Source organism: Podarcis filfolensis (assembly GCF_964270895.1).
Source record: "Podarcis filfolensis genome assembly, chromosome: 11".
NCBI classification, from domain to species: Eukaryota; Metazoa; Chordata; class Lepidosauria; order Squamata; family Lacertidae; genus Podarcis; species Podarcis filfolensis.
The window spans coordinates 47,784,205-47,796,206 of NC_139613.1; the positions used below are offsets into that span (position 1 = coordinate 47,784,205).

At 42.3% G+C, this 12,002-nt stretch overlaps 1 protein-coding gene across 1 annotated transcript in view; it reads right to left on the reverse strand.

Annotated features, from left to right (window-relative positions):
- Window positions 1-4,006: 4,006 nt before the first annotated feature.
- Window positions 4,007-12,002, reverse strand: part of ALDH7A1 (aldehyde dehydrogenase 7 family member A1) — a 28,440-nt gene continuing 20,444 nt past the window's right edge. The window contains exons 14-18 of the mRNA XM_083576916.1: window positions 11,513-11,629; window positions 9,366-9,463; window positions 9,109-9,182; window positions 7,504-7,579; window positions 4,007-5,120 (exon numbers count right to left, since the gene is read on the reverse strand). Coding sequence (XP_083433042.1) covers window positions 5,066-5,120; window positions 7,504-7,579; window positions 9,109-9,182; window positions 9,366-9,463; window positions 11,513-11,629 — 420 coding nt within the window. The 3' untranslated portion in view covers window positions 4,007-5,065. The remainder of the gene's footprint in view (window positions 5,121-7,503; window positions 7,580-9,108; window positions 9,183-9,365; window positions 9,464-11,512; window positions 11,630-12,002) is intronic.

Below are 12,002 nucleotides of genomic sequence, written 5' to 3' on the forward strand. Positions count from 1 at the left end.
TTGAAAATGACATGTATATCTATGTAAAGTTGGAGGTATGCAAAAAAATGTATTCCCTTGGGATACACAGAATACTGGGGAACATTTTTTTTCCATTTTCTTTTGGATGAGATTTTTCAACTGTTCTTATATGTTCTTTCAATGCTGATTTCAAATCTGAAATCGATTTTCATATACATGCTATACCGTAGTTATCTTTCAATTTCCGACTTTTGCCGATATGTCATATTTACATATTTCAGATTTGAAATCAGCATTGAAAGAACATATAGTGGAACATACAGTGGAAAAATCTCATGCAACAGAAAATGAAAAAAAATGTTTCCCAGTGCTATAAATCATGGCATTAGCATGTACAAAATGTTAGCACAGGCTTCCTCAACCTCGGCCCTCTAGATGTTTTGAGACTACAATTCCCATCATCCCTGACCACTGGTCCTGCTAGCTAGGGATCATGGGAGTTGTAGGCCAAAAACATCTGGAGGGCCGAGGTTGAGGAAGCCTGTGTTAGCAGGTAACTGAGTCAGTAAACAGTCTCTTACAAGAGTTTTCCTTGGTGCAAAACCACCTCTTGCAATGTGTTTCACACGGTGGAGTGTCTGTTTCATTGACCAACCTCTAAAAGATGCCAGGGGAAGAGAATATTTCCTTCAAGGTCATCCTGTCAGAAAGCAAATACAGTGCTGGCCGGTGAATTATTGATCGTCCATGTAATTCAACACTCTGGATTCACTGCTGTTATGTGCTCAATGGCAATTGAGCAACAGCAGAAGACGCAAACAGCAGCTGCACGAAGTGGCAAACAGCTCCTTGCAACGCATAATACGGTCGCAGCTCTAGGACATATTTTACAACTACTCAAACAATGCTCCTCGGGGAACAATGATCAACTAGCAGCAACTGCAGTTTATAATCTACTCAATAGCCTCTGATAATTAAACCAGAAATTAAGGATCATCAACTTGTTTACAGTATCTCTAAACTTGTCTTTGTTTCATTAGCGCCTCATAAATACTGCTCTTCTAAAGAAGCTTATCTGTAACGCTGGAATCCACACCAAGAATATTTGCTGAAGGCCGCTTTTGAAAGGGGTCTTCCCACTGGAATGGTTGCAAAAGCTATCTAGCAAACCAAAGTGCTGTTCTTCCCTGAGGACATTGTAAAGCCAAGAGGTAGAATTTGCCTGCCCTATCCTAGTGCCCTCCAGATTATTCGGATGATGACTCCCATTGGTCCCAGCCAGGATGGCAAACCGTCAAATGGATGATGGGAGTTGAAGTGCTAAAAAGCCACCGCAAGGAATTTTGAGAATCAAAACATTCCCCCCCCACATCTGTCTAATTTGCTTACATGTAGCTGCAAAAATACAGTGGTACCTCGGGTTACATACGCTTCAGGTTACAGACTCCGCTAACCCAGAAATAGTGCTTCAGGTTAAGAACTTTGCTTCAGGATGAGAACAGAAATCGTGCTCCAGCGGCGTGGCAGCAGCAGGAGGCCCCATTAGCTAAAGTGGTGCTTCAGGTTAAGAACAGTTTCAGGTTAAGAACAGACCTCCAGAACGAATTAAGTACTTAACTCGAGGTACCACTGTACCATCCTTCCGTCAGAAAGATTGGCTACCCCTAATCAGAATTACAGATACTGTAGGATGTTCAGAATTGCCCACAAGAACTGTAAAAACTGATGGTGACAAAGATGTCCTGGGGCTTCACCTAGTTGCTAGGCATTCATTCAAGCATAGATAAAGCTGCAATAGTGAGAACCAGAAGGCCAAAGACAAGCAAACTGCAGTTTTGGATGCATGTTGAGCTTGGAGAATTTCTTCAGCAATGCTTTTTAGACGCAATACACCTCCTTCCTCTGCATGCAGTAATAACCTCAACTCCTAAAGGTCTGGTAACCAAACTTTCTGCAAACAAGACCATACCCTCAAACATTTCTCTGATGAAAATAGGGACGTCCTATTCCACCACCACCATCATCATAGTTTTATTATTTATAACCCGTCCATCCGACTGGGTTGCTCCAGTCGCTCTGGGCAGCTTCCAACATATATATAAAAATGCAATTAAGCATTTAAAAACGTCTGTATGGTTGCATAGCTCCATACCCTCCAACATTTCTCCCATGAAAATAGGAATGCCCTACCATACCCTCCAACCTTTCTCCGGTGAAAATAGGGGCATCCTAAGGGAAAGCAAGGGACACGGGTGTTGCTCTGGGTTAAACCACAGAGCCTAGGACTTGCCGATCAGAAGGTCGGCGGTTCAAATCCCCGTGACGGGGTGAGCTCCCATTGCTCGGTCCCAGCTCCTGCCAACCTAGCAGTTCGAAAAAGTGCAAGTAGATAAATAGGTACCGCTCCAGCGGGAAGGTAAATGGCGTTTCCGTGCGCTGCTCTGGTTTCGCCAGAAGTGGCTTAGTCATGCTGGCCACATGACCCAGAAGCTGTACGCTGGCTCCCTTGACCAATAAAGGAAGATGAGTGCCGCAACCCCAGAGTCGGCCACGGCTGGACCTAATGGTCAGGGGTCCCTTTACCTTTACCTAAGGGAAAGCAGGACATTCTAGGGTCAAATAAGAAACTGGAACAGCTTCTGTGAATCCAGGACCGTCCCTGAAAAAGGACACTCGGAGGGTATGCAAGACTGTCCCTTCCTAGAGCTGTGTGTCCAATCTGATTGAAGCCCATATTCCCAACCAAATTGGGTTCAGTCCAGGCTTGGCCCGGATTGGGTTGAGGAAGCCCATCTGGAGAGACCAAGGGTGGTTAGGGAGCAGGGAAACAGGCAGCTTCTGCAGGGTCTGTGCTGGGAATCTGTTGAGGAAGCAGCAGGACTGGACCCAACACATCCTTGCCCCTCTCACCACCCAATCTGATTGTTTTTTGAAACCCAATTAAACATGTGGGAGGGGGCAAAGCATCTTCTTCCTCTGCCCTGCTCCCAACCACATGTTCAATAATAATCTCCACCTCCGAATGTATCTTTAGCTGTATGTATTTCCCTCTGGGGTGTTAAAAACTGGGAAGAAGTTACTACTGAAGTGAACAGCTATTAGTCTTATGCACGGGTAAGCAAACAAAGGCCCAGGGGCTGGATCCAGACCAATTGCCTTCTAAATCCAGCACGCGGACGGTCTGGGAATCAGTGTGTTTTTACATGAGTAGAATGTGTCCTTTTATTTAAAATGCATCTCTGGGTTATTTGTGGGGCCTGCCTGGTGTTTTTACATGAGTAGAAAGTGTGCTTTTATTCAAAATGCATTTCTGGGTTATTTGTGGGGCATAAGAATTTGTTCATCACCCCCCCCAAATACAGTCTGGCCCCCACAAGATCTGAGGGACAGTGGACTGGTCCCCTGCTGAAAAAGTTTGCTGACCCCTGGGTCTTATGCTTTGTACAAATGTAGTATAAACACCAACAACTGGGAAACACTTGCCTGCGAGCACTCTAAATTGGAGAACAGCCTTGACCAAAGGTGTCATGAGCTTTGAAGACATTCGAACTCAGGACAAAAGGGAGAAACGTGCTAAGAGGAAGGCACACTTGGCAAACCCTCACTGTGATCAACTCCCACCCAGAAACCTATCTCCCCACTGTGGAAGGACGTGTGGATCCAGAATTGGCCTCCACCGTCACTTACGGACTCACTGTTAAGACTGTGTTCATGGAAGACAATCTTACTCGGCTACGAGTGATCGCCAAAGAAGACACTTTTACATAGAACTCGTTTTAACTCAGTTCTGGACCCTCTCTGTTCATGGTGAGTTCCGGCACCTCTTTTTCTAGAAAAATAGCACTGCATAGAAATATCACAGGCCTTCAGTAGCCATTGTTTTACAGTGTTTTTTTTAAGAATAAGGAAGGAATTTCATCTCACCACAAGCAGCACACTGTGAGCACAAAAATTCTGCCTAATCCTAGAGTATTTTTATTATTATTATTATTACTTTTCAGCACACTGGATATCCCAAGTAAATAAATAAGCAGGTCGATCAGGATAGCAAGAGACGTAGAAGTTTTATTTCTGCATTGCAACCGGCTACATAGGAATCTTTTCCAATACACTTTGGCACAGTTTCGTTGTGCGTGACCAATGCAACAGGCACAGGCGGCGTTGTAGAATTTTGTAGGTCATGATCTAAGATTCAAAGAAATACAGGCGCTTCGCTGGAACTCAAGTACAGCGCCAGAGTCCAGGATACATGATTAGAATGTGTGCAAATATTCTGCCTAACTGGGATTTCCAGAAAGGAACTCTCGGGGACATACCTGGGGGTCAACAAAATTGGCCCGGGGGGGAGGAGGTGGATGCAAAAATCACCCCCCAAAATCTGTTTCCAGTCGTCTGTATAAGATTGGGAGCTGAGCAGTAAGAGCAATGGCAAGGCGGTTTGAAGGCAGACGATTACGGAGTGCATGATATACAGGCATACCTCGGAGATATTGCAGCAAGCTGAATTTGCAATATAAAGCAAGTCACACAATTTTGAGGGGTTTCCCAGTGCGTATAAAAGTTATGTTTGCAGCGTACTATAGTCTATTAAGCCGGCTCGCCTGGCTGCGGGGGCAGGAGAGGGGGAAAACAGCTTCAGCTCCACTTCCGCGGCCAAAAGTGGGGCGGCATTTGGGGTGTGGGGCTTCCTAACCCTGGAAGTGGCCAGGAAAAATATGTGCAAAGGGCCATGAACTGAAGCGCAATGGAACGAGGTATGCCTGTATATTTGTGTTGTGATGCACCGAGAGATAAGACGTAGGAGAATGTTCCCGCCGTCCTCACACTGCAGCACAAAGACAGCTTTTTTTCAGCCTTCCTCCTCTCCAGACCCTTTTGAGTACTTGGGTTCCGTAAAATGCAGTCATTTTTGATACGGCTATTGCGGCAAAGGGGTTTGGGGCCAGGGGCCACGAGGGACCCTCGGTATGTCTCCGGGGACACTGGAGCAGTCAAGTCTCCTCAACGCCGCGTGATTTGAGGGAGTTCCGTCCAACATTTCAAATCGACAGGGACTTGATTCTTCAACGCAAAGTTCAGCCAGGGAAGCACATTTGCAAGGATGCTATTGAAACTTGATTCCTTGGGCCAAAGGCAAATCCTTGCTGTAATTGATGGTGCTGAAAGATAAACAGATAAAGTAGAGTTGGTCACTAAAAATTAATTAATAATAAATAATAATAATAATAATTTATTATTTGTACCACACCCATTCGACTGGGTTGCCCCAGCCATTAAGTAAAATATGCAGGTTATAGGAGCAAAGGAAAAGCCAAGAACCCTACTGGATCAAACAATTCGATCGAAATTGAAGGTTATTTATGTAGGCCGCTACTGCAGCCCACGTTTTGTTAGCCCCAAAATGGAAAATGAGCGAGGTCCCAAACAAAGAAGAATGGCAACTTAAACTGATGGAATATGCGCAGCTTGCAGATCTAACATATAGAATAAGAGAACAAGAAGAACATATGTTTAAAGTAGATTGGAAAATGTTTATTGAATATATGGGGGGAAATTCTGTACATGTGAAAAAGCTGGCAGCATTAAGATAAATTCAACAGTGTAGATAAGTTTTGATAGATGTATTAATGGAATACTGAATGGTTTAGTTTATGTAAAATATGCAGGGATTTATGCTACACAAAAGGAACCATGGAAAGTGAAGAAGAGAAGTCTTCAATATTTTAAGGTTGTTTAAATGAATGTTCTAAATTGTAAAACAGAAAATTTAATAAAAAATTTGAAAAGAAAAGAAAAAAGAAATTGAAGACATTGGGCTTTTAATGGTTATAGCTGCTCTTTAAAATTATTTTTGCATATGCAATTGTTTTAACTGCTTTTAAAGACATTTTTATAGTGTAAATCACTTCAGGATGCTTCGCATAAAGTGATTCAGAAATGAAACTAATAAAAATATAATATAATAAGAAGAAGAAGAAGAAGAAGAGGAATAAAAATAAACATTAGTTTTTCTACTGCTATTTTTATGGTAGAACATCTTTTGCCATTCTGTATTCCATTATCGCTTTTAGAAACCATTTACTGTATTTGCATTTTCATTCAAGATATCATATGGCTTCAGGTTTTCTCACACACCACTCTGGATCTGTTTGGCACAGTGATGGAGAAGCTGCAGCTCTCCAGATCTTGTTGGACTACAATTCCCATCAACCCTGACCACTGGTCATGCTGGCTGGGACTGATGGGAATTGGGAGGCCCAACATTTGGAAAGCCACAAGTTCCCCATCCCTGAATTAGCATCACTGAATGGGATGCAAGTTGCCGCTCTGCTGTTAATAAGAACAACAACTATTTATTTTTATTATTACAGTTGTACCTTGGAAGTCGAATGGAATCTGCTCTGGAAGTCTGTTTGACTTCCAGAGCATTTGAAAACCAAAATGCGGCTTCTGATTGGCTGCAGGAAGCTCCTGCAGCCAATCAGAAGCCGCAGAAGCCCATGGGACGTTCGGATTCCAAAAGGACGTTCGCAAACCAGAACAGTCACTTCCAGGTTTTGATCATTCGGCAGCCAAAACGTTCAAGAACTAGGCTGTTCGAAAACCAACGACTGTATTGTTTGTTTGTTTGCCCACAATCCTGTTCTCCACAGCAGCCAAGTAGATCTAAAAACGCTCTCACAGAGATAAGGAGAACGTGGATTAACCTGAAGCAACTTCAAACTAATGTCAGAGTTTGGGGGGGGAAAGCATTGACAGAGTCTCTGCCAGAAAAGTTCCTGCCAATACACATCTCTACTCATAGGTTGCCAGGATAACAAGGATACGTGGACACACATAAGGTGGAAATAAACAAGTTGGACTTACTCCTGACATGAATAATGCAGATATAATTAATTCAGTTATGCATATACATTAAGCTATACATAACAGCTCCCTCTAGTGCTGTGCTATCACACTAATGGAACAAGTCATACAGCAAGCCACACTCTGGCATATAGGCGTAGGGGTTTCTTACTTGAAATAACACTAGGAAATTAAGGCCTGGTTAACTACAATAAGAATTTCCCCCCTTTTTTTGTTTTACACAGTATCTTTTTCTGTTTGGTTTTCTATGGGGACTATTTCCTGCTTGTTCTCCTTTTTTGCGTGTCTTACCTCACTCTGTGCACTTGTGATTTTGTACTTTTTATTTTCAACCAAGAATGTGACATTAAAAAAAAAGAAAAGAAATGAAACGACACAAAATAATAATCCAATTCTCTGTAAATTAGGGTCAAGTTAGAGGATGCGCACATGTGTTTAGCATGCCTTGTTTGTTACTTTTAAAACAACAGCTGCAGGGAGGATGGCAGTGGTGAATGTTGACATTTGATTTTGGATCTTTACTCGGTTAATTAAATTACGTTTTTGCGTTCTTTCCCCCCTTAACATCTTTAGACTTTCGGTTAAGGCTAAATTGTGGTTTGCTTTGCTTATTTGGCTTTCCCCTGAAGGGCAACTCGGATAATATTTACACGGCCATAACCCCTGAGCTCTTACCAAGTGGATCGTCTCATATATTGCTTCCACGAATCGCTGCCAGATTCCCTTCCGCCTCCAGTGTGTTTATTACCGCCTAGGGAGAAGGGGATGGTAAGAGATGTTGCAGGTTGAAAACCAAGGAATGCCTCTTTGCACTTCTCAAACAAGCTCTTATCTAGACAGACTATAGAAACATTCGGCCTCTTTCCTCTCCTCACTGAAAGCTAAACAATCTCAGCATCTTCTATCCTACTGAAAATGCCCAAGTCATCTCAAATTCATAGCTCTCATGATAGCAGGGATTCCATCGTGAAGCCAGCAATATTCAGTACATTCTTCCAACTAGAGAACGAAAACCTTATACAGAAATTGCATTGAAGAGCAGGAGTGGCTAGGCTGCATATTTTTTCTACCTCGGGTTAAGAACTTAATTTGTTCTGGAGATCCGTTGTTAACCTGAAACTGTTCTTAACCTGAAGCACCACTTTAGCTAATGGGGCCTCCTGCTGCTACCGCACCGCTGGAGCCCAATTTCTGTTCTCATCCTGAAGCAAAGTTCTTAACCTGAAGCACTATTTCTGGGTTAGCGGAGTCTTTAACCTGAAGTGTCTGTAACCTGAAGCGTATGTAACCTGAGGTACGACTGTTATCTGTTCTGGAAGACTGTTCAACTTCCGAAACATTCAACAACTGAGGCACAATAGGCAGTCGGCAAATTCCACTGAGAAAAATGGAGAAACGTGCCTCAGAAGCCGTTCGAATTCTGAGGTATACCCGAAAACGGAAGCATTCATTTCCAGGTTTTTGACGTTTGGCTTCTGAATCGTTCGGCTTCTGAGACACTCAAAAACCGAGGTTCCATTGTACAGTGGTACCTTGGGTCTCGAACTTAATGCATTCCGGGAGTCCGTTCGACTCATGAAACAGTTCGAAAAACAAGGCGTGGCTTCCGATTGGCTGTAGGAGCTTCCTGCACCCAAGTGGAAGCCGCATCAGATGTTTGGCTTCCGAAAAACGTTCACAAACCAGAACACTCACTTTTGCGGCGTTCAGAAGTCGATTTGTTAGGGAGCCAAGCCGTTCGAGTGCCAAGGTACCACTGTACTCCAAATACTCCAACAAAAAATTACTCCAAAACTTGGAATAAGGCATCTTTTTGACTTGCGCTGAATAAATAGGAACATTTGCGTTTGATGTATGTCTAACTCTGAAGCCCTTCCTTCTAGATCAGTGATGGCCAAACTTGGACCTCTAGCTGATTTGGGACTACAATTCCCATCATCCCTGACCACTGGTCCTGTTGGCTAGGGATGATGTGAGTTGTAGTCCCAAAACAGCTGGAGGGCCACGTTTGGCCATCACTGTTCTAGATGGTGCCCAGCTTATTACAGCCTGACCGTGGGGTGGGATGGGGCAGACAGGATCAATCTGTACATCAAAATACACTACCAATACCCTGGACTAAAGCTGGGAGACTGGAGTGATCCCAAAGCAGACATAATTGTGTAGGTCATCTGTGAACTATGACCACCCACATCTATGGACCTGCATGGAAATTTAGGAACTTTCTGTAGGTCCAATAGCATTCAAGAATTTTTTTTGAGCAGGGAGGGGGGGACATACCAAAGGCACCTCCAATTTCAGCCCCACTGGTTGGAATATTGACGTTTACAATGCCACAGTCTGATCCCTTTGGCCTGGAAAGAAAGGAAAATTGATTATCAAAGCAGACGTGAGTCTCAATTCTCCAGAAGGACCAATCTCCAACAACGAATCTGGAGTTGGAAATCTCTTCTAGGCAATGTTTGAAGCAGATGTAAATACCCCGCCCTCCAATATAATATCCCCACCTCTGTCCACAGAAAAGGGAAGAGCCATACCCCAGCCACCGGAATATCCTGCCCAAATCTTTGGTAAAGATGCTGCTGGAGAGACCTTGTTTTACTTCGTTGTTCCATGCAAAGGCTTCTTCTTCCGTCTGGAAATAAAAGTGCACATTGTTAAATGAGTTGAGAAGTGAGGTTACAGGGAACCAGGCAGAGGGCCTTCTCGGTGGTGGTGCCCGCCCTGTGGAACGCCCTCCCATCAGATGTCAAAGAAACAAATAACTAACCTTTAAAAGACATCTGAAGGCATCCCTGTTTAGGGAAGTTTTTAAGGTTTGATGTTTTATCGCTTTTTTAATATTCTGTTGGGAGCCGCCCAGAGTGGAAACCCAGCCAGATGGGCAGGGTATAATTTTTTTATATTTATATTTTTATTATTATTATTATTATTATTATTATTATTAAAAATGAACATGGCACTGCAGCTGTTCAACAGGAAACTAACGTCTCCATATAAATGAGGGAAGGGAAGGATTTTCCAGACTCTCCAAGCCCTCTTACTTGGAGGAGGAATATAGCCTTGTCTCATGTGGCTCTTTGCGGTTTTTCAAATTCTGTCTCTGACTTGGAAGACATTTAAAGGTTCTACTAGACCAAAGTATTTTCTTCATTTCCTTTGCTTCTCAGCTCCCTGTTCTTCCAGCCCACCCTTCCTTTCCAAATTATCAGTTATTTTACTCTTTTTTTAATGCTCCTGTTGTTGTTTCGTGAGAGTAGTACCATTCTAATTGCTCCCTGCTCCATCCTCCCAAAAAGCACAGTTCTTCCTTTTTCATAGTCCTCTTGCTTGTGTGTTGGAGCTCACCCCGAGTTTTCACCCCGAGCTCTGGTTTTCCAGAGAGGAAAATTAAGGATGCCCCAAAATCTCTGACACAACCCAAGGAAAACCTTGGGTTACAGATTGGTTGCAATATCACCAGTTACACAATATGTTTAAATTAGGTAGAAAGAATGGATTTTTGGACCAAAGCTCACAATTCGAAAAAGAACTCTTGCAAAATAAGGATAAGGATTTTGTCTAAAATTTATAGTTTTCTATTAGAATGGGAAACGAAAGATGAGCTTGTTGAAGCTTCAGTGACACACTGGGCAATAGATACAGGACACAATATAGATCTGAACCTCTGGGAGAAACTCTGGAAAAGTGACCTGAAATTTACTGCATGTTATTCATTGAAAGAACTATTTGAAAATCATTCATAGGTACTTAACTTCAAGTAGATTAGCTAAGATTTATAAAAGAGAATCAGATAAGTGTTGGAAATGTAACAAAGCGGAGGGAACGTTCTTCCACATGTGGTGGACGTGTAAAAAGGTAAAAGGGTATTGGGAAATGATCCATAATGAATTGAAAAAAATGTTTAGAAGTACTTTCCCCAAAAAAACCCAGAATCCTTTTTGTTGGGGATAACCCAGACTGAAATTCCCAGGTGTCAGAAAAGGTTATTTATATGTGAAAATTGCGGCCCGTGTTTTGTTAGCCTAAAAATGGAAAGTGAGCGAGGTCCCAACTAAAGAGGATTAGCAATTTGACAAAATATGCAGATTTAACATATAGAACATGAGAGCAAGAAGAACACACGTTTAAAGAAGACTGGAAAACATTTATTGAATATATGGATTATAATTATATACAGCTGAAATGCTGGCAGCATTAAGATAAATTCAACAGAATAAATAATTTTTGATGGATGTAGAAGTGGAAAACTGATTTGAAGGGTTATAGTAAAATATACAGGGACGTAGGATACGTAAAATGGACCATGAAAAGAGAAGAAGGGAAGTCACTGGATATTTTACAGTTTGTAAAATGTTTACTTGAAATTGTAAAACAGAAAATCTAATAAAAATTATTATAAAATATATATATTGCCTGACATAACCCATGCTATGGCCAACATATTTAACACCATTTGGTGACAAATGTCCCTGCATAAATGTCATCTTAAAAACATACCACCTCAATGTTCTGTTGCCAACTGCCAATCAAAACTTGAAAGGATTTCAAGGTTTCCAATACTTGGATGCTGACTTGTGCGATTCAGCACCATTTTTATGGGCCATTAATTTCCCCTCCCTTCTTCATGATGCTACCACCTTTGAACGTGTAAAGAAAGCGAGTCTTTAACACCCAAACTTACCTTAAATTTTATCACGTACAAAATAGGGACAAACGTCTCCGTCTGCACGATCGGCGCGTTATGTGGAAGACCAGTCACAATGGTCGGCTCAACATAGTTTCCGGGACGATCTATAACCTGGAATGGAAAAGGTGGAGAAGAAAATGGCACCAGTTGGTTTCGGGCAAGACAGGTCATACATAAAATTCCCGATTTCACTAAAACGGCTTGCTTTCAGCAGAACTCGTAACCTCACAAAGACAGCAGATTCCCCATCAACTTTGAAAAGACCATGGATATCAGTGGGTGCATTCAGAGTACGACCACCAAGGAATTTCACCTTCTAGGCTTTACGGTGGGGCTTTGTTTTAAAATTATCCGTCATCCAAAAACCATGATCAGAAATAAAACTAATCAATGACCCATCCTGCAAGCAGCTTTTATCCTCCAAGAAACAAAAAGTGTACCATTGTTGGGAGAAACACGTTCAAGATGACAGCTTTAACTTTTT